The 27,207-nt window shown below is 35.5% G+C and overlaps 1 protein-coding gene across 11 annotated transcripts in view; it reads left to right on the top strand.

Annotated features, from left to right (window-relative positions):
- Positions 1 to 27,207, top strand: part of ARL15 (ADP ribosylation factor like GTPase 15) — a 216,914-nt gene that overhangs the window by 64,840 nt on the left and 124,867 nt on the right. For 9 of the 11 annotated variants that reach the window (XM_066988909.1, XM_066988908.1, XM_066988911.1 and 6 more), the window contains 3 exons: positions 14,433 to 14,577; positions 17,276 to 17,335; positions 24,057 to 24,265. In XM_066988909.1, coding sequence (XP_066845010.1) covers positions 14,433 to 14,577; positions 17,276 to 17,335; positions 24,057 to 24,265 — 414 coding nt within the window. Of the gene's footprint in view, positions 1 to 3,714; positions 3,801 to 14,432; positions 14,578 to 17,275; positions 17,336 to 24,056; positions 24,266 to 27,207 lie in introns of all 11 variants that reach the window. The other 2 variants (XM_066988914.1, XM_066988913.1) reach the window with 1 other exon arrangement.

Raw genomic sequence — 27,207 nt, 5'->3', positions numbered from 1 at the left:
TACCATGCAGTACAGCTTAGAATGGCATAATGTGACTGCAGGATAACCACAACAGGGAAATAGCAGTCTTGCAATAGTGAAACATTTTTCTCGGGGTATTCAGATTGAAGCTTTGACTCAGGTGAAGGAAGCACAATTTCCCATGTTATTAGGCTATATATAAGTTTAGAAAAAATGGTGGGGACTTGCTGCAGTGTTTTAAATTTTTTTTTTTTTTTTTTTAAACAGAAATTAAAATTCTGTAATTGCCTCAGCTGGTAGAGAGAAAAGTATAATTTCTAGATTATGTTTTGAAAGCCCCTGAAGTAGTGTAGACCTCACCCTCATGATACTGAGTATTTCCTAAGCTTGCTCAGTTTTCCGAGTGAAACTTTACATCGTTCAACAGGTCCCTAGTTCCATGTGTTGAGGATGGGCAAAGTTACATGTCAAAGACTAAGATTCATGATGTGGAGAATGCCTAACCCAATGAGTACGAAATGCTAAAGGGTATATCCAAAGCTTCTGCCACGTGATAAACAACGTAAAATAGCCCAAACCTGCAGGATTTTTCATGTTTTTAAAAGTTTCGACTTTTAATGGCAAAAACTAACTCAAGAAATTCTTTAAAAAGAAACCCATGCAGTCTGTATTTTGTTTTAACTGTCCTAAGATATCAGTAATGAAGACATTTTAATGAGCAGCTAATGAGTCTCTGAAATAGTTGCATTTGCTGAGATTCTTTCTGGGAAGATTGACTAAATCCCTCTATATTCTACAGTATCAAAGTAGATCTATAGTACATCCAACACAGGAAACGTTACAAGACAATCAGTCTTTTGCTTATGATGCTTCTTACAATGGAACTAATGAATATTGCAGAAATTTAAAATACAGAGTGAGACTACTATTAGTTTTTAAATCTGGTTAGCATTTGTGGAATTTTAAGTGTTGGAGATCTTGCTTGTTTTTTTGCTCTATTGTCACTGGCAAAGAATTTCTTTTAAAATTTTCTGGAGCTCTTACTGTGCTGACCAGAGATACAAAGCACACAAACCAAGCATATGGAGACAGTCTTACTCTGCTTTAGAAGGATTAATAGTTTCAAATTAAGATCAAAAGAATGTCCAGTATGTGTAACATGTAATGCATATTAATTTACCTTAAGCAAATACCACATTGTCCTTCACTTGGCATGCTAGCAATGCACAAAAAAAAAAAAAAAGGTGAAAGTTTAGATTGTGTCTGAGCTACAAGGTAGCGTTAATTCCAGTTAAAATAAGTCTTCTATAATAAGCACTTAGGGGAAATTCAAAGCTATTACCGAGGATGGCCTGCCAAAAATCTTAACTCATTGATGACAGTCAAATAATGTTAAATTCTTTGAACATGTGTAAAAATGGGAAAACGGGCAGGTCTAATTCCTGAAAATATGGGCAACACAGAATGAGCACGCTGATAAATGAGTTGCTCTGAAATTTTTAATTTAAATGGAGTGTTTAATTGTTGATGGATGGAAGTATAGTAGCTTCTCAAAGAAAGAATATGTCTTTATTTACCCTGAACAGAATTGTGTGTGTCACTTGCACGGTAAAGTTTTTGTCACTGCTTTTTTCTGGTCAGGTACCACTGAATGATTTTAACTAGAAAATAAAGAAAAGGACTCCACTCTTCTACAATTTCACTTACAAGTTGGCTTTTTTTTTTTCAATTGAAACATACGTGATCATGTAGTAGTGCAATTCCATACTGCTTTTTGTGTATAGAGTTTTTCAGTTTATTTTATTACAGTCGGCCTTTCACACAGCATGACTTTTCTGCTCCTTCTGAATCAATTATTTAAAATTATGGAGTGAAATTCAAGTTGCATGCTTGGTAGAATTGAGTTTTGCTGAAATGCGTATGGTTTTACCCCGTCTTTTGTGCTGATGGGTTTACTAAGGAAATTCTTAATTTCTTGTTTCAGTATTATTTCAACTGGAATCTGTGGTATATCAAGCTGTCCCTGAAGGATTTTCTTCTCTATTTATCTGACAGAAGAAAATTTTTTCTAGGAAATACCACTGAATAGTATGGTTGATTGGAGTAGAAAATATGTTGCTATTAGGCTGGAATGTAAGTCTAAGCAGAAGAGAAAAGTGGTAGACAGCAGGAAGAAGACTCATGATACATTTGTCATTAAAATACTTAAGTTCGCCTGGAAGTCCAAGTAGCTTTTAGTGTTTATACTGTGGACTTCATATGGATGCTTAGTGAAAAAATATTTACCTGGTTTCATACTGTTTAACACTTTGCTTGGTGCTGTCAATATGTTTTTTTCAGTGAATGTTTTCAAGTCAATTTACGGTCTCGTAGAACTTTATTTTCATTTTATTTGTAAAGGTTATTTTTCTAGGATTTTTAATGGGAGATGGCTTAACTGCTTTTACTGTTTAAGGGTGCAAAATGTCCCCAGCTGAAAAATCTTCAAATATTTAAACTGCAGCTAAATAGTACATTTTGATTCCTGCTTATGGATAAGAGTCAAATATGAGACTTCTCAGCTTAGTTGTGTACTTGAACAATAAGCTATTTTAAATGACTGTAGTTTATTTGTTCTAGATGAGACATCTCAGTCATGCTAGAAAACTAGCACTGAAATTATTATTATTAGACCATGTTGCTTTGCCAAGGAACTTCTTTTCTTTTGAACAAAGAAGGTTGAATCTGTACCAAAACCAAATTCCAGGTCTGAACAAAAAAATAATGATAAAAATGCTGTGTAGTTGTTACTTCTCTGTAGCTTATGGGACTTGGTCTTTGCTGCTTTGCTCACAGTGTGGTGTGGTTTGGATCACACTGCACTTCAGTGGTATTTCACTAGAAGTAATACATTAATAACAACTGTGTTTTTCCCTTTCCTGCACCTACTCCTATTATTTTTTTTCAGCTTTTGGCTGACATTTACATCCTATTCAGAATTACATTATCCTCAGCTTTGTGAGGATAGCTAGATGTAAAAATAGGTTTAATAAAATTTGCTGGCTTGTTTCTAAGAATAAAGTTTTTTTTTTGTTTTTTTTTTTTTTTTGTTTTGTTTTGTTTTTTAAAGCCAATTCATTGTAGTTTCTCAATTTAAAGAGCTGGGTAATGGCTCATTAATTTTGGAATGCACAGTTTGCGACATAATAATCAAAGGCCTTTCACGTTTTTTTAGGAAAATGTATTTAGATTTGTGAACTTCAGTAAACATATGCTCCCATGAATTACGTATGTTTTGCTGGATGTTGAAATGTCTGCCTGAGTATTCTGTTCTTTTCCATCAAAATATCAAAATGTTTAGAGAGTACACTTGATTGCTTAAAGGATCTGAGCTTTTTTAATTTCCTTTACTAAGGATCTTAGGAAGTTCAACAGGAAAACAGACGCTGTTGAGGTAGAGTTTAAGATTTAAGCAGCATAGTTGGGAGTGGGAGGAGAATTTCTGCTTCAGCATTGTGCCTGACTGGATGAGGTTTGTGCAGTGGTCAGGCTTGCACTTTTTAAATGTATATATATATTTTGCTCTATGTTTTTTAGTTTGATTTCCATGGCATTTTAAAGGTGAAGGTAGTGTTATGTAATAAGTTGCACGTACATCAGTTCTTCTGTTTCGGGAGACAGAAGTGACCAAGGCTCATACTTTACATCAGGCACCAGAAATTTTCTCTCTTGCCAGAGAACAGTGAACAGCATGCTTTTTCTTGTTTATTTCAGCTTTATAACTAACTGCAGAAAATGAATAGGAAACAAGAACAAGTGAAGGTTCACCTGTGTGCACAATGATGCTACCTAGGTGTCAGGTGAGGATCTTGTACAGCCCACTAGGAAACAACGGTTAATGTCTCTTAATTTTATGAATGCTTTTGATAAGACATTTTTCCTGAAATATTTTTTTTTATGTCTTTCCCTACTTTTATAGCTTGTCATTTCGTCCTGATTAAGCACTGATCTCTATAGGGTGTAATTTGTGATTGTATGCTTTTGTAGCAATAAACTCAATGATGCAAGCTTAAAAATTTGTTGCAAGGATGAAAAAACTCAAATATTGACTCAAATAAAGAAGACTGTGTTATTATTATTTAGGAAAGTAAAATACTTCCGGTGTTTTTTATCAGTATTAGGATCTGTGTTTGATGTTTTACTGCAGTTTGTTTCTTTTTAAATCTTACACTTCTATATTTTATTACTGAATAACATAATCAGACTGTTCTGCACTCCTTGTGTAAAGTTGAATGATATGTTCTGTACCTTATCGTCTTTCTTGATTGTTATAAATTGCTTTGGAGAAATACTTCTGAGCTATAAATGCTTCCTCTTAAGTGAAAAATCCCTATGGCATGAGAAGAACTATGTGCATCTCTTCTCATACTCTGTATGCAATCCTTACATTTCAAAAATACTGATCTTATGATATGTAGGTGACTGGCCATTACCTAAGCCTCGCTGTAAAAGCTGTTGTATATCATATGTTTGATATATGTGCATATCAAACTTCCTTTTAAAACAAACAAACAAACAAACAAAAATCACAAACCTCTTTAATTAGGGAAGCGAGTGTAAAAGAAAGGAAAAAAAAACAACTAACTTTAAACAAAAAAAGATAGAGTTAAATTCTGCTTTTACAACTGATCATATGTCTTAGTCTTAAAACCAACCATCTTCCATTTCTTAAGCCTGTTTTTATTCATTGTCTTAATCTGAATTATGCCACCAACTCCAGATTGTTTATGTTTCACTGATAGAATCTCATCATTATTGCAGTTCTCCCTGGTTGTTGGTGAAATTTTCTCTCTAGCCAGTGGAAGGAGGAGTTTCCCATCTTGGCAAGATTTACACTGATCTAGATTAAATGGTAAAATTTTTGTTCCAGTAAGCAGCAGTGAGTCAGTTTTTACTGAGGTGTCTGCAGGCTCCTTAAAATAAATATTAAATCTCTTACAGCTGTGCATTAAAGCAGACAAGGGACTGAGCACCCCAGAGCTGTGCTCAGTTATCTGAATTACATGTTGAGTTTATTTCTGGTTGGATTTATGATTATATTTCACCAACATGAGATATTCTTAAGCAGCAACCTGTTGCCTTTTTAACTTAAGAGAATTTTTACAGAAGTACTGTGTAATTGTTACCTGAAAAACAGACACCCAACAACTTGTCAGTAAAAGCAATAGCATTGCGAAAGTGGTGGCACAGGAATGTTTCAGGCTGGGGACATTTGCTGCTCCCTGTGAAAGTGCTTGCTATAATGCAAAGTACTTGCACCTACGCAAAGATGAAAGATTCTGAATCACCTCAGGAGATCTGCAGTAGCTCTGAGACTAAAAGCAGATTTTTTTCCACAAAAATAAAAATAAAAATCTGGCACAGTAATACGTTTGTGTGGCTTGAAGTATCTCATGCCTCTTAACTGATAAGGAGTGGATATAGTTACACTAGCAGAAACTTGTTGGTTTGGGTTGTCTGTGCTGCAAAGAGGGTATGCTGACGTACCTGTGAGTAGGCATAGATGTGTGGCAGGCTGTCTCGTGAGTAAGGCCTTGATAGTCTGTTTTTTGATGAAAAATAAACCTTTTTCTTGCCAGCTCCCATTTTTCTCCCCTGCAAAAGTTAAAATCTAGTTGTGGCCTCTGAGAGGCAGCTTAACCTTTAAGAGTGTCCAGAATTTATCTACAAAATATTCTTTACCCTTTTCTTTCTTTTCCTTTTTTTTTTTTTTTTTTAACCTGACTTAAATAGTTGAAGAGGTTTTGGTCAATATTTATTAAACAAATTCTTGTTTGAACAAGAATGGTATTTTTTGTTTGTTTTGTTTTTGTTTTAACGGTGCAAGCCTGTGAACACAGCATATATTTACGGTTGTCTTGCCTCCATATGGTCCATTCTCCTTCCTGTCAACTGAGAATCCCCATCTCAAATTATGTTCCCCAGATATTCAAGGACTACAAGCAGAGCTCCTGTTTGGTTTCTGTTTGAGACAGTTTAAAGGCTGTAGTCCTTGATCCATGTATGATCAGGAGTGACAAATTGGACAGTTCTGATTTTACAGTACTAGAAGTACAAAACAACCAATAAATAGAGAGGTCTTCATTAGAAAACAGATTGGTGACAATTGAGAAACTTAGTGGGAGATAGAGATACTTAACCAAGAAAACAAAATAAAACAAAAACCAAAACCAACCAAGCAAAAACAACCCCAAAACCTTGCAGCTGGAGAGATTAAAAATGCAAAATGCCTGTGTAGGAGCATGAGATGTTCGAAATAGCTGAAGTTTTTCAAATCCAACTTCCTCAGAGTTTGGTCAAGGCAAAAACTTTTACATTCAAAGAAGCTGTCATTGATTAAAATTTGAAGAATTTTTAATGGTACTTCAGATTTGTATGCCTTCCTCCAATTGTATATTTTGGATTAATGGTTTTTGTTTAGGTTGGTCTTCTGTTTCCTCCCACAGTAGTAATGTGCTGTGCTAGCCAAGTAAAACTTCTGCTATATAGGGGAGGAAGAGAGGTTCCTGTATATGTTACTACATATTTCCTATTCCCTAGGTCTTTTGGTCAAAATACATATCTTCTTAGAGGTTCTTATTTTTGTAAATATAGTATGCTGTGATAGTTGTATATTGCGACAGTAAATTGAAAAATGCATGTAAGAATGAAAGCATTCAAAGAGAGCCTAAAGAATAAGAGATACCCATTGCCTGTGACTATGTAGTACTTCAAATCCAAGTATGCCATGAATTGATAGTCGAGCATATCCCTTAGATCTCCCATTTGTGCCTCTGCCAACATCAGTGTAATTTTTACTTCATTTCGTAGAGTTGGAAGGCAGTCTGGTTTTAAATGTTCCAGGCAGCAGAATTCTTTGGCTGTAAAACTTGCGCCGCCTGCAAAATCAAGCTATCGTTATTCTCTGGTCCACTTCTTCCTTTTATCTAAATCCTCCCATTAATTCCTGTTAGACTGTATATACATTCGTAAAGCGTACTCCTTATATTTCAATGTTAACTGCATAGACTGTTTCTAATTTAGTAACTTTTTTTTTTTTTTTTTACATCAGTCTTTACTAGTATCTTCCTTCCTTTGCCTTCTGTTAATTTTTAGAGCAACCAAACATTCATCAGTTTGCTAACTTCTTGATTGGTCAGTACCTAAATTTGTGTCCTGGTTTTGGCTGGTATAGTTACACTATATTTCTTTTATGATATGAGCAAAGAGAGAATTATTATCTGAGCAAATAGATTTAAAAATGACAGTAGAAACTATACTTTTATTTTTAACGTACTGTCACACTATCCCAATTCTGTTTAATTTTGCCCTCTGGTAGTTTCCTAAGTAATTATAGTATTCCTTATCAATGGGATATTTGGGTCCTTCTCCACTATTTTGTTCTGTACAGTTTTTCTTTGACTAGTATCCACAATCTCCTTTTACTTGCCTTTCTACCCAGCTATGTACATGTTCAGTAGGACTGGACTTCAGAGGAAATAGTCTGGTCTCTTGTATCTAGAGATTTGTCCTCTTTGCTTTCAGATTTGATAGCAAATGTTAGTTTTGAATTCTTTCATAAGAAAGAACAAGACATATCCTGGGGATAAATCTCAGAGGAAACATTGCCTCAAGTAAACATGAAATATTTCTTCTTTTTCCCTCAAAACTCATTTGGAATTTCTTGAGGTTTTCTTTTTTAAAATTATGTATATATATATATTTATATATATACACTCAGAGACTCACACACAACCTGCGAGTTGTTTATTTTTAATTTTTGCTTATGATGCCCAACAATTCTGGAAGCGTGGGCTGAAGCTTGATAGAAAAAAAAATCTCTGGAGTTTGTCTATTTCTGTAATGTTACTGAAATTTCATATATTGTATTCTTTCGTATACCTCAGTATATGAAAATTCAGATATTGTTACTTTTCTCAGGCATGTATTAAATGGTATCACCTGTGCCTTCACTGAGACACTTCTCACTTGTCATCCTGGGTCATTTCTTGGCCATCTCCTTTTCTGCTTTTTCCAACTACATTTCAAATGAATTTATTTGTGTTTATTTTACCATACTTGAAATTTCTTCAGACCCTCTTGCTGCATAAGTCCCAGTGTGATCCCATAAATCTCACTTCATGTATAATGAGGGAGCTCTTATTACCATGAGGACTGAGACTCCTATTGCAGTTTGAATTAGGGCAGCAGCAGGTTTGTTTTTTTTCTTTTGAATAAGTAATACAATGCAAGTTTTAATTTTTTGCACCTGAAGTATTTCTCTGATTTTTGTTTCTTTTAGGTTCCTATACCCATTTGGAAATGCGATTTGAATTGTACTATTACCATAAATTCTTTCTTATAGTATTACAGAAGTAATACCATGTCTAGTGTGTGTATAAAGTAAGGCCGTCTAGGGTCTTGGGTACCAAATATTTTTTCTGGGCGAAGAAAGAAAAAACAGTGTGCAGTTGACATTTAGTCAGCGTTAATTAGAGAAATTAAAAAATACCAGGTGGTCAATAAGATTTTTTCTGGATTTTGTGATCCAGTGTGGAACACAAATAATTCCTACTTTGCTGAACAAAAGAAAACACAGTTCTGTAACGCACCTTATAACATAAGTGAATCATGGAAAAGCTTTTTTTTTTTTTTCTTCCTGGGAACCTGTAAAGAGATGGCTTTTAGCAAGCCTGATACCTCTAGGCTAATTTTTTTTTTTTGGGGGTGGGGTGGGGTGTCTATGTATTTTTTATCTTTACTAGAAATTAGAAATGACGGATAGTGTTACATTCTTAACTTTGTCCATTTTTGTGGTGTTGCTACTGCCTTTTGTGCAATGATTTTTAGGGCTTTTTCAATATTTCCTTAGGTTGTGAAACTGTTTGCAAAGGCTTTTGTTCATCAGGCTTCTGTTCATCTTTTTTGTTACCTTTGTCTCTTGCTGTTAGATTTGAATGGACTGAAGGGTTGAAATGTGAGTTATTCCTGTGCAGGGAAATAAATGGAAAGCAAACTGTCAGAAAGGAGGAAACAACTTGAGCAATAGTTCTACACTTGATGAAACTTAGAAGTGTTGGAGAACCCCCTTGGAGCTTGATCTGTCACTGCCGTGAAGTCTCCTGTTCAGAGTAGCACCTGTGCCTATGTTCAGCTCTTTTGTTGACTCAGCATGACCTGTGCATATGCTGTTTTATTTTGGTAGGCTTTTACATCATACTTCTACAGTGAATATCTAAGCACATACAGAACCTGATGTTTGTTTTTCTCAGTGCTTTCTTAGAGGACAGTATGAATGGAGTGGAGAGTTGTAATTTTGTTCCTGGTCTTCTGTTATTTATGGGGAAGTGCCTGAGAGGTTAAGGTCAGAGAGTTACATTTTCCACTTTGAGCACGAGGTTTAGTGATTTGTTTTGGCTTATAGTTTCAAGGAGAAGGACTACCATTGCCTTACAGTTTTTTTTCCAGGATTATTATGTTTTTGTAGCACACAAACTTGACCGCATTCGAAGAATTTTCCTTGTAGCTAGAGCCCTGAACTTCTAGATGAAGCCTTTATCACGGAGCAGTCACTCTCACTGGAAGATAAGGGCAAAAGATCCTGTACCTTCTGCCCAAATGCAAAGATACTATCCTTCATGCTCGTGCAATGTGGCATTGAGGATCTTGATCGTAAAAAATAACTGACTTGAAACCTTTATTTTATCCTTAAGCAAGTGAGAACTTTATTTGCTTGAGAAATCAGTAAGTTCTATGTTTTGGACAGAATTCTACCATGATAGATGATTGTATCATCTTCACCCAAAGGAAGACTGCATCATGACCAGGAAGTCTTTGAAATGATGTACTCTGAATAGCACTGTCATATCTGGCTTCTCAGAAGCCATCCAGTTCATTTTTCTTGATCTTATTTGCTACAAGCCTCCTCTGCTGGTAGCAGAGTTGTCAAACATTTTGTAGAGCTACATCATTTGTTTGGTTTTGGTACTTAAGCCTTATGTCTAGTTCAGCAGGTGACTACATATAGATATTGAAAGTGTTTTGAAATGTGGTTGCTTTTTTTGAGAATCTAGGATTGTAGTTCCTCTGAAATACTGAGACGTGTTGGACAGTGGATGTTGAATAATTTCAGTGAATGAACCCAAATGTATTTCTTTCCTATTGGTCTGAGGGAAGAATTCGAGCTTCTCCTCCAAACAGTATGTTGCTATGTTATGGTCCTGCAACATTTCTGTAAGGTCGGATGTTACCAGGACTATGTTTGTTCTATAAAATTGCTGTCCTTTTTTGTTGAGAATTTGTCCTGGTTTATGGTAGCTCGTCCTTATTGCCATATATCTGTCCATCTTTCTGTGGCATAAGCCAATATAAAATTGAAATTGTGTTTAGGCCCTGAAGAGGGAGAGTGCCTTTGGGTTCAACCAGTGAGCTTACCACGTGCACATGAAGATTAGGCAGGTTAAACAAGAAGACTACTTTGTCAGTAGGCTTTGAGCTGAGGTCCCTCTACTGGATTTGGATCATTAGTCCATACTGTGATGGAGGAGCCTGAGCATAGTGGTCATTGTTAAGTCAGGTTGTGGTCTGTCAAAGAAGGCTACTGATTACAGTTTTAGTATTTTTATCTGTGCTGAAGGTCGCTTCTGGATGGCAGTGCCTATGTGAGCATTAATTTCTGCTGGTAGCCACAAATGAGTAGTGACCTGGTCGGTTTTGCCGTCATCATTGCTATGTAGATGAAGATGGGCCTTATCATCCTGTTGATTAGAAAACACAAAAGCATTTTCACTGTTTGCGTGCCTTAAAGGAGGTAGCTTTTTCCTCTTCCCATCATTTTTTTTCCAGTAGTTAATACCACCTGTGCAGCAGTATGGAAACTGAAGTGTGTACGGCTGTAACTGACACAGTCAAATGCACAGATCCCAGTGTACTGTTTTAACACCAAGGCATTCATAGAACCATTGAAGCAGTTAGGTTGGAAAAGGCCTCTAAGATCACTGAGTCCAATCTTTAACCTAGCACTGGTTAACTATGCATATATTCACACAGTGTAAATGTAGTTTATTATATATCCCTTTTTCCTCTCTCTTGGCTGTGCATAGCTTCATTTAAGTGCCTTGAATGTTTCATTATTTGCATTCAATTACTCTGCTGCTTTCTCCAGTTGTTTCCTATCTTTGGTATTGTAATTGTCCACTTTTTTTCTCCCTATCTTTTATATCATCTCTTGGTTTGAGATTCCTTTGTGCTTATGTGATCTTGTACAATATCAGAATTATGGAGCCTAATATGTGTAAGCTTTACTTTTTTTTTCTCCTTGGTATTTTGGTAGCAACTTCAGATGATTAACCAGTCCTCTGGATAGAAATGCATGCTGGGTACTAGAAGTCTATTTGTTCAACAACGTCTTAATTGAAAAATAAAAAGAGAAGGGAGGCTATATTCATAAATATAGGCAAGAGGAGGAGGGGAGCAGAGCAGAATTATGGTTGAGCTTTACAGCCTTAATTCTGGATTTCAAGAACCCTGGACGCTTGGTTTGTTAGCATTAGATGTTGCACTAACTTAGGGTATTTTTGCGTGAATGTGAGTGTGTTTAACCAACTAAGCATGAAATCCCTTGCTTCTGTTTGTCCCTATTAAATAGTGGCAACAAAAGAAACAGACAGGAGATGGGTCCAGAACAAAACAGAAATAATAGAGTATTTCACCCCAAAATGGAGAGTGAAACGAGAAGTACGAGTAGGCGAAGATAGACTCAATGACCGGAGGCAGTGTAATGTGTTGGAAAGAGTAGTAATTCAGGAATGTTCGCTGCCCAAAGCTTCAATCTCTGAGCGGCACATATGTCAGAAGGGTTTGGCCACCCCTGCTATAGATGCAATATTTAATGCTTTTCTCAGAAGAAACCTCTGTGGGGCTTTAAAGGGCCACTGTCTAGGATTGTCAGCTCAAATGCTGATGGACCTAAAACTGGAATAATCCGGTTGGGATAGAAATCCCTAAGCAAGAGGAAGACGGCTGACTTCTTCCCTTACCTCTTACATATCATTAAACTTGCGCGCGCAGCATGTGCACACACACTAGTAAAATGAAAGTAACAGTGGGACTGAATATTGTACATTTTCCTGCAGACTGCAGCACCTAATTGCTCCCAGTTTCCTGGGTTAATAGATGCTTTTTTCCAAAACTGGCTAAACACATACATTTTTGCAAGATACTGTATTGTTCTATTTTAAGTACTTTCAAATCCACTCTTTCTTTTTTTTTCTTTTTTTTTTTCTCGAGAAACAATTAACTCTTACCTCTCTTTTCTTGTTTCTTCTCCCGTCCAGTAGCTATAGTTGTTGAACATATCAGGTTTGGGTATTTATGAAAGAGAACTGCAGTTCCTATACGAGAATTATCTGAAGAGCAGTTAGGCTATTAATACGCGTTTCTCTTACATCCTTTGTATTGTTCAAATGGAGCACCCTGGTTTTGGAAACAACTGAGAGCTAATAGTGGATTGAACAACTCTAAATATTTTTTATATGTTTGTGCTTTGGGTTTTAGGAATGGCTTCTTTACACCTTACACGTTACTTGAAACTCTGTACCTTTCTGACTGTACTGTAATATATGATGACATCTTAAATAATAGTGTAGCTTTAGTCCATGCTTCATGAAATATCTCAGGATGCACTTTCTGTACATAAGCAAAAGTAGAATATAGGATGTAATTTTATTTCTTGGTCTGTGACCACTGAATTTTCTCCTCTTCCACAGTTCTTGTGGAAATGCTGGATGCACCTGCCAAAGTGCTTAAATATCCCTCGTTTTGTTTGGGGCCATGCAACTTTAAGCTGCTGAGAAAACAGGACTGCAGTTACCGCTCTGTTTGTATAGTGATGTTTTGATGGTAGAGTTGTTCATTGAGCTTGAGCAGGAGGACTGTGAAACAAGTTTATAAAATTAAAATATATTATTAAAAGTATCCATTAAAATGTGACATGTTGCACATTAAGAATTCTCTTGAAAAAAAGCCTCAGTCATGCTGCTGATATAGCTACAATACATATATAATAATTTAACATCTGTGCAGAAGAAAACCAATAAAACTTCTGTAATCATAACGAACTATCTTTTCATAATCACGTTATCTTTAGATGACCTGCTTATGGTCCCAGAACCTGCTATTTGCTGCAGTGTCTTACTAATTTCTCTTCAGTTTCTTGTTTCCTGCAGTTGTCATCAGTGAAAGGGGATGGATAGTCACATAGACAAGTACTAGAATGTGTTTGTAAAGACTGGGCTTCTTTACCCAGTGCTGTGATTAGTTGTGGTTAAGGTCGTAAAAATGAATTAAATCTAGTAATCAGCTGCACCCTCAGCATAGTTGTGGAGACTCAGGTATCTGTTGCTGGAGGTTCAAAAGCTAGGACTATGTAAAGACAAAAGGCATGAGAGAGAGGGGGAACGGCTCCACAAACACATTTTCTGGTACGTGTTATAGCAGATGTATTCTTACGTGAAGATAGCAGATATTGGGGAAAAGTACTTACGTATTTTGGGGTGGACAGGATATATTTTGGGCTTACACCTTAAATACAGAATTGCTAGCTATCCCACAATGGTATGATTTTAGTTTTTTATATAAAAGTTTTCCATATAATGTATAAAGAAGTATATAATGAGCCTTACTAAGGGCTTAAGAGACCTGTTGGATGGGTCTGGCCTATTTTGGCAATATTATTTAAGAGACGTGAGCAGAACTCTAAAGTAGGCTTTGTGTAAGTGATTTATATTCTTTGTTCTGATTAATTCACTTCTCCAGGGAACAGTGAGAGATCTGCATTTTTATGGCCAGAACTATGTCCAGCAAAATATATTTCTCTCAAGCTATACTCTTTAACAGCTTAAATTGTTAGGTAGGACAAGTACTTTCCTCCTTCTACACACATGACAATGCAAGCCCAGGAAGGAAATCAGTAGAGCAATGCTCTCTGATTCTTTCTTGTGACAACAGGGTAAGCCTGGTCAGCAGTTGTTCAGAAGCTGCTTTGATGTTCACAGCAGGTACTGCATTAAGTTAGCACGGGAGTTTTCTACCAGTTTTCCTTCTGGAAGCAAACTCTTGAATACCCAACTGCAGAGTAAAGTAGAGCCCATACATTTCACTGTATGTGCACTGTTCATGCTATTCAAGAAATTCAAGTCACTTTCTTCAATCCAGCTCCATGAGGTTTAGGTGAAAAGTTAACAGGTATATTTAAATTTTGTTGTAAAGCTGTTCTAGATTTTACTTGAGCTGATCTCACTCTATTAACTGCTGATTTTGCCAATACAGTAAGTTAGAATAATATTTTGCTTCTGTCTAGCACCTTTCAACTTATAAATCTGATTTTAAAATCTTGTTGAATAAATATTTGCAAAAAAAAAGTAACTTCTTCCTCTTGTGTTTCCTCCTGGCAGTGTTTTAGAGCACTTTGCTGCAAGGGACCACCACCACCACGACCTGAATATGACTTGGTTTGCATAGGCCTTACTGGTTCCGGCAAGACAAGTCTTCTGTCACAGCTTTGCAGCGAAAGCCCAGAGAATATAGTGTCTACCACAGGTAGGATGCTGCCTTTATTCCATGGTGTGTACGTTTGGTGTTGCCAAAAGTTAACTTCTGAAACACAAGCAATGGCAGTAGAGAACTTCAGCTTAATCTTGCTTTTGAAGATAAATAATGTATTGTTTTGAAGCTAACCCAACTTTACTCTCCGTGTTTGGCTGTACATTGGGGAATATCCATGAAAGCATACAACTTGGAATATGTCAAAAGTCAGAGCAGACATTGTGGTCTAATAAAATAGAACCTTATGAAACAGACAATAGCAGTTTACTGGAGACAGACATTAAAAGGTTTCTTTCTTCTCTTTAGTTTTGGCTTTTGAGCAGTCTTGTTATACAATCAGAATAGAGAACATAATATAAATTAGAATGGGGTAGTGAAGCTCTGAAAATTACATCATACTTAATTTCTTATAATTGGTCAGTTCTTCTTTGTGGTATATGCTAGCATACAAAAGACTAACATAATGGGAATTATTTCTGGTGATAATCCTTCCTTTTAGATCAGCAAAGAGAGTTGTTTATGTAGTAAGAGCAGATTATTTACAAAAAGTTTGAGTGGTATTGAAAAGATGCATAGAAACAGGCACAACAACAGCTAAAAGGCATCTTAGCTGCAAAAATTTGAATATGAATGCTGATGTAAAAGAACCAGAAGGACTTAATATTGCAAAGGCAAAAAAAAAAAGCCCAAGACAAAACAAACAAATAAAAACCCTTGTAGAATAAGAAAAAGGAATAAAAGGAATACCTGCCTGCCAAGTTCAGAAAGAAGACAGATTAGGACCACTGAGATGGAAGAAATCTGGATGTGTGGCTACAGGAGTTTATTAAGGTTGAATTGCAGAGGGAACAGATAGTGAGTGTTGTGCGAGTAACTTGTGTGTATAGTTAGTTTTATGGCTTTATACTGAAGCTGTGCTTCATGGACTTGAATTTTACATGACCATCCCTTAGCAACCCTAACTGGTTTTCAGTGTGTTTTTGCTTAAATTACAAGAACATAAGGTTATTTAATAAAACAGTAAGTAAACAAAGTAAAACAGGTACAAGAAAATACCTTTTTTTTTTTTCTTTGATGCATAATTAACCCATTATCTCGGTGTAATTAGAAATGCTGAAAAGATCTGACACCTCATTGTGTGGAGAAGATGTCAATGCCTAATTCAAAAGGTTAGAAGGAAATTGTTGAGCAATTTAGTCTTTTTTTCTCTTTATCTTTGGAGTTCACCTGAAATTAGTGCAAATTAAACTTTAACACTTTGGACCCTGAAAGAAATAGTCATAGCAATGTAAACAGCAATATAGATCTATCAAAGGAAATAATGAAAATACAACTCATTTTAAAATTAAGTTTCTTACATGTTTCTAGATAGTAGCATCAAAATTCTATCGTGTAGTTAGGCAACTTGAGAAATGCAAATGAACTCCAGAGAAAACTGGGTAGCATCCAAATCAAAATGATAATTAGCTAGGATACTCAGCTTATAATAAATGTATCTATTTGTAACCTTTGCTATATTAGAAAATATGATTGAGAATCAGTAAATAAGTGAGAGCTTCTCCATTTGGTTTTCAAACTATACCCTGTATTTTTGATTTTCTCATCAAGTCCACTCACGTCCATTCCAGCTTTTAGTTTTCTAGGAAGAGTTTAGGAATTATTTTAAGACAACAAACCATTACAAAATTATTCCCTTCAGAATTTCTTGCACTTTCCTGTACTGCACCTTACACTGATCAGGATTGGAGTTAGGGTACGAGAATAGCTTATTGGTCTGATCTGGGAGAACAAATTCCTTGTGTCTGTTAAATGATAGCTAATGAACCCAGGGTGACACACATTCTTCAAAACTGGTTAACTTAGTTCGTAGGTATGTAATCATCTTGAAACTGCTTGTGATAGATGGAAATAAATTCAATGTCTACCAATAGTTCATGCTGAAAGAACAGATGTAGTTTTTCTTATATACACGTACATGTCCGTATGTATCTACAGTTTAGGATGTAGTACATTGATGGTTTGCCGCAAGCCTTGCTAATTCCCTTTCTTTTGGCTGTCTTCATTTCCAGGTAGAAGAAAACATCAATTACTATTTATTTTTTTAAGCATTTAACAGGCTAATAGAAGATTCATAGACACTAGAGTGTGCTTGGAACCACTTTAGTAAATACCACTCAGGTCTGCAAAAGGATCTTTCTGTTAATAATATTTATAGACAGGATTAATACTCTAAGTGTAACTAAAACCTGTGAAGTTCAAATGTAAGACAAAGTGATTTAAATAACACATTGTCTTCCACGTTTCCTAAAAAATTGTACAAGAGTCACTTCATATTATTGGTAATTTGAAATCTAAGCTTCAGTTACAGATGCATTAAAAGATTATTTTATAAAAATGTATTTCATTCCATCTACCTACCAAATGGTAGATGACCTGGGTGGAAATTTTGTGCTGTATTTAATGTATGCCAGCTATTAAATTGTATCTCTGTAAATGTCTTAGCTCTTGCTGATTTGTCTCCCTGCACCCTGCAACTGATATTTTTAAAACATCATATTTAAACAGAATTTCATATGCAAAATATTGTGGTTTTTATTTTTTTGGTGAAAAATGTAGTCTTTTCTAAATGTATGGAATTGATTTCAAATGGCCTCATTGATAAATCACATTTTAATCTCTTTTCTGTTTTCAGGTTTTAGCATAAAAGCAGTGCCATTCCAGAATGCCATTTTGAATGTAAAAGAACTTGGAGGTATAGCATTTATTCTTTTGATTATAAAAAGATACAGTGTCTAAATCTCATCATACCAAAATATTAGCTGTTTTAAATTTAAAAATGATAAATCATTGGGGCTGGAATTTAAAATCCGTTTTTCACAACAGTACATAAAGTTGAGAAAGATTGAAAAGAAAGTAAAAAGTAGTAGTTTCTGCCTTTGGTGTTATCAAAGAGAAATTTTTTTCTTATTCATTTGTTAAGGCATTGTTATCTAAGTTCCCTTTAGTTTAAAGGTCTAGTCCAGGCATTTGATCTTGGAAACCTGGAGGAAGACAGAGGGGCATCTGTTTCTAACAATCACTGTCCATTCTTGCATGCTATTCAAAGTGTGAAATTCAATATAGTTTTAATTTTTGATACTCTATTTTAAAATTACCTTTTAGGTTTAGGTAACTGAAAATTGAAAGCTTCATATATGTTTGTACAGCAAAGTAGTAACAGCTAATATTTAAGGAACTTAGAGCAAAAGTCATACTGTTTAAGGTTCTTGTATTCAGCAGCCAAGAAGTTATGTGAAACAGATGGTGACTGTGTAGTATCCTTTTTGTTTGGCTGAACCAATATCCTTCCTCGAGGTCGAAAATGGTGCTAGTTTTGAGTGTGCTGGTTGACTGCTGGAGCTGCTAATGAAGCCAGATTTTGTTTCTTCATTTCTGTAGGGATTGTAAAACTTCATGCAAAGCATATAGAAAACAGTTGTCTTCTTTCATCTGTTATGGTTTGATTATTTCTTCATCGGTCTTCAAGGTTTGGGACATGGAACAAAGTTTGCTGTACTTTTTGCATTTTTTTTAAGAACAGGGTACTAGAATATTAAAACAAAACAAAAATCCTAGTTTTGCTTTCTATTTATTTATTATTTATTTTTTTTAAGCTAGACTGCCTCCCTACCAGAAATCAGTGTTTTTATCCCATTCCATAAATATTAAATGCTTAATTTATAAACATTTGATTCCAATTTTCAAATCAAACTTAGGCCTGCTTGAATTACTTGAAAAAGAACTCTTCTTTTATTTGCTTGAATTATTTGAAAAAAATATCTTCCTTTAGTTACTGACCAAGCTGAACTTTCCATTCTGTAACTTTTTATTTTGATACACCACAATTCCTTCCTGCTTTTTGTGAAATTAAAGTACCACTTTCTTCCAAAAACTTTGTCCATAAAATACTGTCTGTAGTTTGAATTGCTGTGAAGATGTGGTATGCCCCAAACCATGTTCTTTCAGAATGCACTCTTACCGTGGTAACTTGAAACATCTCTCTGAATTACACAACTTAACTGAGTAATGGTGCAAAAAGAAATTACAGATGTGATGATTTTCTGCTATGGTGCAGTAATCTCTGGTGAAAACTCTGAATGAAATCGTGTTTGATGAACATAAGGAAGAATGGGGAAAGAATGGAAAAATAAAGCGTGCTAATGTATTGTTTGAAATTTTTTAACACTGTTTTAATAAAAGAAATTTGGGATACTGAATGCTGAAGTTTATTCTCAAGACAGATAATGAAGGTGCAAAGGCACTATGAAGCTTTTTTTTTTTTGGCTCTAAGGAGTTTGTTTCCAGCCTTAAGACCCAGCACCTGCAGCCACCATTTATTCAGTATGTTTATTCAGTCATTCACTGCTGTAATGCTGTCAGAGCAGAATATAAAATTAGGGCAGTTGTCATGACATGGATACTTAGGCCTATGTCAAGATTACAGGCCCAAACTGTAGGCCACCTAATAATTTACAGTTGTGGGTGTTTTTTTTTTTGTTTGGTTGGTTTTGTTTGTTTGGTTTTGTTTGGTTTTGTTTTTTGAATAAGCCTATTTGAACCTGGTCAAATTTAAATGAATAATTTTGGACGAGAATAGCTCTTTTTATTCTTACTGATTCCAAAAAATACTAACAACATGTTATAGGATTTATTAACTTTCTCTGTTTTATGTACTAAGATGCATTGTCATGTGTTTGTGTTAGATTTTTGTAAGCTACCTAAAGGCTTTTTGCATGAGCATAGATAACCAACATGTTGTGTAATCATCTTTTAAATTCCATTTAAGACAAAACGTATTAACCAGTTAGCAAAAGTGGAGTGCTTAGTATCAGGGATGCTTGAAGCTCCATGCAGTTGAGCAAGCCCAGGATAAGAGAACTGTCCTCCCCACTGCTGTTTCTCCTTAAGCTTCATGACCAAAGTAATAAATTCACACCCTTAAACCAGCCAAATTAATTGTGTAGGTGAGAGCTCGAGAACCAATAACTTTTAAACAGGATTGGTTAAACAAAGCATGCGTATTTTGTCCTAATTTGGAAATAAAAGAGCCAGAGAGAGAAGAGAGTAGGAGGGGTAGTCATACTGTCATGCAAACCATGTTGAATGGAAAATGTAAACACCTGGAGAAGATGGCAGTAGCTGTCAGGTAGTAAAGAAAAAGATGAGGTAGGAGGGGAGTATGTTGACCTGTTAATTAGCATTTAATTTTTAAATAGGTATGGGCAAACCACCTTCCTTTGTTCTGTGGAGAAAGGGGGGAAGACTGAACGCTCTTTTAACATAGGCTGGTAGAGCAGCTAAATTTCGTCTATTTAGTCATCAGAAAACTGATCCCACAAGTAAATGCCAGCCTAAGTAATCCTAACAGGGACATACTAAAACAAAGCAATAAAATCTCATTACTGTATTTGACTAAAAGGCAGTTGACACCTCTACAAAATCTGGTCATGGAGTGTATGTAATGCCATCTGTGACATATCTGCATCTAACAGTTTACAGAACATCTTAGCAGATGACATTTTTAGATGACCCTGATGAGCTGTCCAAGCTGTGAGTTGCACAGAGATGTTCAGCTTCTGAAAGCATTAAAGATGGATCTGTTTGCTATCAATCATACTCAAGACTTCTGTTCAAATGGTGCCTAAGCTCTTCCACATAGTTTCCTCATTTCATAGATAAGAATCATTTACACCTGTTTACTGACTTTGTTAACTTGAGTCCTGATGCAATTCAGACAAGGACTGAGCAGTAGTGATCTTTCCACTGTTCTGGGAAAATATTCTTCTACAATTAGCTTTTTACAGTGTGAATAGAAATTTACTATTTAACTCAAAGCAAATTGGAGTCATGTAAGCACTGCCTGCCTATCTACAATAGGATAAGCAAAAAAACCCCACAAATTTTCTAGTTTCACTTTCTGCAGAGTAGGGGCTGTTTTTTATTGAGTAGGATTTTTGTGAAAAGTAGAAATTTCTTGGTTTGCTTAAAAACAAAACAAACAAACAAAAAACCTCTGTCTCCTGATGGATTTGCTACTTGGTTTTCTTCAGGCTGAATCAAAGGGTGGAGTACAGATAGCATCCTAGTTTATCACCATAAACTACACCTACATTTTACGAACAGTGCCCGCCCACCCCTTCAACCCCCCCCCCAAAAAAAAAAAAAAATTTGAGTTTTTGATTCTAGCCAGAAACAGCTTTGAAAGGCTAAAGCTGATTCAAAGTTTTGTGAGCCAGTCAGCAGAAGGGCTAGACAGACAGAAATAACACAGCTGTGGTAGACTTCCTGCATTCTTTATATGCTTGCTGGTGTCAAGTGCCGTAGAGACAGATGCATAAAGAGCTTTCCGTAGGAGATTGTCTGTGCTGTAGCTGAAGGTGTGACTCCAGTTAAGATGAGGTTGCATCTGAGACGCTGGGCACTGGTAGCACTCTTCAGTCTGGGAAGTTGTGTTGCTTCATCTGTGATCCCAGCTGCTGTGGGCGTCTACAGGACAGCTGGAGGGAGAGTAGATACGGCATAGTGGGTAGAGAAGAAACTGGTGGATGCTTTTCTAGTTGCCAACCATTCTTTCCTTGCTCTAGAGGACTTACTGTGTGTTTAGATAGAGGGGAAAAAAGAGGGGGGGGGGTGGAGAGGGAAGGCTGTGAACAATTGTCATCTATAAAGTCCAGTTTACTGTGGTGTGTCACCTACTGCAGGCTATTAAAGCTTAAGGCTTTAATAAATGTTAGAGCATATTGCAGGACACATGTTTTCTTTTCGTCCTTTCCTCTGACTAGAGCGGGAAATTTTTATTTTAAATTCCACATTTTAAGATGGCAGTATAACATACCTAAGGAGATGATTAAGGAGATCGAACTGCCTCTTCACAGACAAGTGTATATATGGTGTTTTTAAAACTTGCACGTGCTTGCAACCTAAATGTTGTTCTAACAGTTTTAAATATCAGAATAGCTGGAAATTCAAAGCTGGAGACGGCACCTGTGTTAGCTAATAGGGAAAATACTGAAGGCCTGACTTCTCAGTGGGGAAGCATGGAAGGCAGAGAAGAGGTGAGAGAGATGTTTTTCATAAACTTGAGTTTAACAGAAGCATTCATGCACAGGCTAGATTATCTTGATGCAAAGGCTGTGTGGCATTTATGCTATCAATGCAGACTTGCTGCAAGTTTGACAGCTAACAAATTTGACACCTTCAAGTTCTTTTCAGTGAAATTCTTCTGTGATACTATGTTCTGTTCTCTTACAAGCACTGAAAAGGAGGGAAATAAAGGTAGCCTCATATTGCCATGAATGAAGCACAGCGTTTTTTTTTCCTTAGAAATAGTCAGTAATCTTACTAAGATAATACTCTGGGTTTGGCAGCAACATGTGGTTGAAAAGAAGCTGGCTGAATCTTAGGGTAGGTGAGAGTTGTTATATTACTACGACAAAAAAAAAAAAAAGGCACAAAAAACACTTTCGAAGAACTGGTCATGTTGTTGGCCTTTTAGTTCCCTGAAAATTATAATCTTTTTTTTTTTTTTTTTTTCAAGTAATGTGATACTCAGATGACTGTGGCTGACACTGCTGTGCATTGCTGTGTTAAGTAGAGTCTCTCAGGCTGAAAACTCCTGTGGCCGCTAGTTCTCCTTGGTTCTGTTACAGTGAGTTGTTTGGAAGGACTGGTGTGTATATAATAGGTGCTATGAAATTCTTTCATTTCTGTACAAATACAATTGATAGATATTACAGTGGTAAGGAAACATACAATTAACTTCCAATGCAATCCCTCTCCTGTATAAGTAATGTTGATCTTCAGAAGTTGACAATAAAGTAAAAGAAATACATGTCCTGTTTGTACATCATTACTTCATGAGCCTGGTTAAATTAGTAAAGAAATTAAGCAAGGTCTTGACTAAATCCCATGACTGTCAAGTAACCAATCCTTTAGGTCTTTTGCATAAAACCAGCGTTCAGATCTGAATCCAGTATTCTCTGTAGGAAAAAGTGTGTATTCACGATGTTAATTAGCTACCTAGATTGTGCTGGGTGCAAGACAGAGACAGAGTGCTTCAGGTTCCAGTGTCATCAGAACAGTGAAGGGAGTAACTCCATGGAGTGAGATTTGAATACTCAGTGTTGGATGCGTAAAGCAAAATGGTGCGAATTCCTTCTTAAATTTTGATTTCTTCACCTGTTTTTTAGTGTCTCTTTTCAGTTGTACAATGCACAAATTAAGTTAATATTTTAAGTGTCATAGCAAAGTTATAGTAATAGTATTGCATTAAATTCTCATTTTATGACTACATGTTGGTCAAAAACTTCGTAGTCAGTTGTTTTGTTCCATCGGAAAATGGAGTTTTCTTATTATCAGAACTTGGTATCCATCTCAACATTAAAGTTCACTTTTCCCTATATCAACATAAGAATAGTGTATGTAAAGTGTATGTATCCAAAAAAATTCAGCACATTTCTTCAAATCACTGTCTTGCAGACATGTCAAGTTTTCTCCTACCGTATTGCTGTTGCTGTTCACTTTTTAATGATAGTCCCCATGAGTGTAGTGCCAGATTCAGACATTCAAAGAATAGCCCGTGTCCAAATTGTTGTTTAGATAGTTTGACAGCTGTCAAATAATTTTTTTTTCCTACCTCAGTGTTACAACATATGCTGCTCTCCAGGGGAGACAAAAGCTTTCTATAGATAACCTTATTGCTTGGCTTCTGTTGAGTTGGCTGAGTGCCACTGAACTGTGTCCTAAAATTTACTGTGGCACATAAGCCTGTACAGTCAGTCACGTACGTGTCTAGTGTTGGGCTCTTCCAGAATCTGTCATGTGGCTGAGATAGTAAAAGTAGTTGAAATTAATACCTTTGCAAACTGTCACCCTATCGCCTCATTCCCTGTTCAACTCACTATTGTATCACGATTTTCCTCATTAAATGTGTAATTGCAACTTTAGTACGTTTTCCTGACACCTCTTTTCACTGATTATGAAATATATGATGGTTTGGAGGTAAACTGAAAGACCTTACCATACTTAATAATGAACAACTGACATAACAGGAACCACAGGTTAAGCTACATGGCTAAGGAAAAAAGAATGGGCAAAGGATGTCCTGTCTACTTGTTATTATCAGGATATTTCAGTGAGAAAGTATGGGATTAGCCTAGCCAACATTGAAAGTGTAGTAGTTCTGCCAGTAATTGTTTATGGAGCAGAAACTTTCAATGCCTTGAGTCACATTCTTTCCTTATTTAAACGATGTTAGTTTCTATGTTTGTGTACGTGTGTCCCGGATTTATGGTTGCTTTTTTTAATGTGCGTTTATGAGAGAAAATTTAGTAGATTGCTTTGATTGTTCTAAGTAGAAGGATTATTTTTGGTTATAAGTGTTAAGACTGTTCAATTATATTTATTTTAATTAGCTCTTATTATTGTCTTGAAAGGGGCTGACAATATCAGGAAATACTGGAGTCGTTACTACCAAGGATCCCAAGGGGTAATATTTGTATTAGACAGTGCCTCCTCTGAAGATGACCTAGAAACTGCTAGGAATGAACTGCATTCAGCTCTCCAGCACCCCCAGTTATGTACTTTGCCGTTTTTAATACTGGCCAATCATCAAGACAAGCCAGCAGCTCGCTCCGTACAAGAGGTATGTTAACGTGGCAGCATCTTGCCTGTTTGTATTTACTGTCTGCACACCACTGACCCATTATTACTTATTACCCAGACATCCTAGTTATGAACTGGCCTCAGTTAGCCTTTGTTGTAAGTACACAGACCAAGAACAGCCCCTGCCCCTAAGAATTTAGTCCAATGCACTCTATACAGGCTTAGTTGCTCTGGAAAACAAACAAGTGATACTTGGATACAAACACAGTTCTGCTTTTTCGCTGTATTTTGCTGAAGGGAGAAAAGACATTTTAACTACTCTTATCAAAAGCTGCTGGGACGGTGTTTTTTGTTGTTGTTTTGCTTTTTTTTTTTCTATTACTTTTAATCTTCTAGTATCCCATTATTCTATGCAACTGCTTAAAGCAATAGATTGTTTGCAGCCATGGGTAGCCTTTATATAAAAGCTTTTTTTCTGAAGTTTTATGTAATGAAGTGAGGGCAGAGTTGCAATTCCTGTTGTGAAGTTCTTGAGCTGTTCTGATTTTCTTCTTTTAAGCAGTAATGTTTTTGTCTAATTTCTAGCTATCACATGGTAAATTACATAATTCTTCTTTTCAGTGTACTGAAACGTGCTCTTAAGTTTCTTAAGTTTACAGTGCTCTTAAGTTTCTGAAAAATTCTTTTCTCACACATTCTAATGAAATTGAGGAAATGCTGAAAGTTACTTACTCTTCTTGAAAAACTTTTCTTCTGAAGTTGTAGGAAGAAATTAAAATCCTGTTGTGTCATTCTGTTCATAACTGTCATTTAAAGAACTCTTCATATTAAAGATTATACGTGAAATCTTGTTTGTTCTGTGAGTGGTGTTTTTCATACATCAGAGTCAAAACTGTTTCAGCACTTTACTGTGTTGCTGATTGGTATTTGAAATTCTTCCTTTCTTAGGTGTACATCTTTGTCTAAAATATGATATTTATGAAGAATGCATATTTGATTCAATGCAAAACTTAATCATCTGTAGGATAACTGCTATTTGTGCAGTATATTTGCATGTACTTTCTCTGCTGCTTTATGCTTTCTATGCCAAAAGAGACAATATAGTTAAGTTTATTATGTGTTAAGTAGGAGAAATGTGAATAGTGATGTTTTTAATATGAGGAAGAAAGTAAGTGAAAATTGTGTAAATTGAAATGTAAAAATCTGTATTAAATCGCTGATCCTTTCCTCCAAGATTCTGTGTTTAAAAGAGAAAAACAAAAAAAAATTGGATTTGGATTTTAAGTTGCATAAAAAAGTAAGCTGAAATGATGCAGGGATTGAATCTACAATTCTAGGTCTTGTTCACCTAAAAATGGATGTAGGAAGAAGTAATGAATATTTGGAGGAAATGTAATGTGTATTTTAATATATCAAGCTATTAATTTATTCTAGTTTATTGTGCAAGGTAAAAACAAACCATATATTCCTCAGCCTTTCACTTGAAAACTGACATTATCCGAATACATGACTGGTTTCATTTAGTTCTTCAAATATGCCCAAGGTATTTTGATTTTACCCTTTTTTTTCATAGAGTAATACAGATTAGTTTCCATCAATGGATTTTTTTTTCATGATTTAACTATTTTCAAGCATTTATTGTTTTACTATTTTTTTCCTTTTTGAAATGGCCATATTGGGTTTAACGTTAATTGAAAGTTTGGTTATAAATCTGTTTAAGAAATGTTCTTTCTCTGGTTTCATATGAAAAGTGAATATAGGAGAGGAATGATGTCTTTGTGCCATGTGCTATATGCCAGTTGGTTTGCTCCATGGCAAGTTATAGATGTAACTCTTCATTTTGCAGTTGAGCCCATTTGGGTAGACTTCTGGGCATATACCAAATCCTTTGTGTATTTAGAGGTAATGTTTCTTCTCTTTTATTGACAGTACCCTCTTTCTCTCTTTATCCCTCCACATCATTACCAATTGTTTGATATCTCAGTGGAGTAACAGATCTTTATATGCTTACAGCAGTATTTAAATACATTTCTACTGAATGCTTTTAAAAAAATCTTGGTTTATACTTGTAGCAAACAAGTCTTGATTGCTACTTTGAGTCTGTATGAAATGCTGAATACAATAATTTTGTTGAATGCACACAGCTAATGCATATCTTCAGAACAAAAATTCTGTATCGTGGGGTGTATGTCTGTGAATTTTTTACTTAAGAATAGTCGAGAAAAAAAAAAAGTATTTTGAACTGAAGGGGGCTGTCACAAAGTTATTCCTGGTATTTCATCCCTGAAAAAAGTGATGTCATGTGCTTGCTGTGAATGCAAAGTGGGAGTCTTACTCAATTTTCCAGATGTTGAAATAGAAATTTCTTGGTTTCTTAGAGGTTTTGCTGTGCTTTTGTCCTCATTAGTGAGGTCTGACATGAAAGGAAAATGCTGACTCATCACATCACCATTTCTTATTCCTAAAAAGAGCATTTTTAAAAATTTAATAAAGAAAATCTGTTAAGCATTGGCAGTTTTGTTAGACTTTTTTTGCAGAACTACATGAAGTTTAGATAGTTCCATGCTTTTTTTTGTGTCATAAGATAAATGAAACACAGTTGAAGTTTAAAATTATGTATGTCTTCTTTTAGACAACAAGTTGCCTTTCTTTAATGGATATGATAGGACCCCTTGGAGTATAATTAAAGAAAATGTCTGAGTTGAGTTGTGTGTAATAGGAATTGTAGAAAAATATTTATCTACAACAAAAATCCTTCACAAAACTGTAAAACTGCCAAGCACTTTCTGCAACAGATGTTAGTTATATTTATTGTTGGGAAGTGCAGTTGCTTTAGCTTTTCAGAATTTTATATTTTATTTTAAGTCTTTTTTTCTATGCATTGCATAGGTTAAAACAATATCATAGAAGCTATATACTTTAAGTATTAAACAATATCATGAATAGCTCAATTCAAAATTACAATAGCTTTTTTGGAGAATA

The sequence above is a fragment of the Anser cygnoides genome, chromosome Z (assembly GCF_040182565.1).
Source record: "Anser cygnoides isolate HZ-2024a breed goose chromosome Z, Taihu_goose_T2T_genome, whole genome shotgun sequence".
NCBI lineage: Eukaryota > Metazoa > Chordata > Aves > Anseriformes > Anatidae > Anser > Anser cygnoides.
The sequence above is the reverse complement of the archived record's forward strand: the minus strand, read 5'-3'. Positions and strand labels throughout refer to the sequence as shown.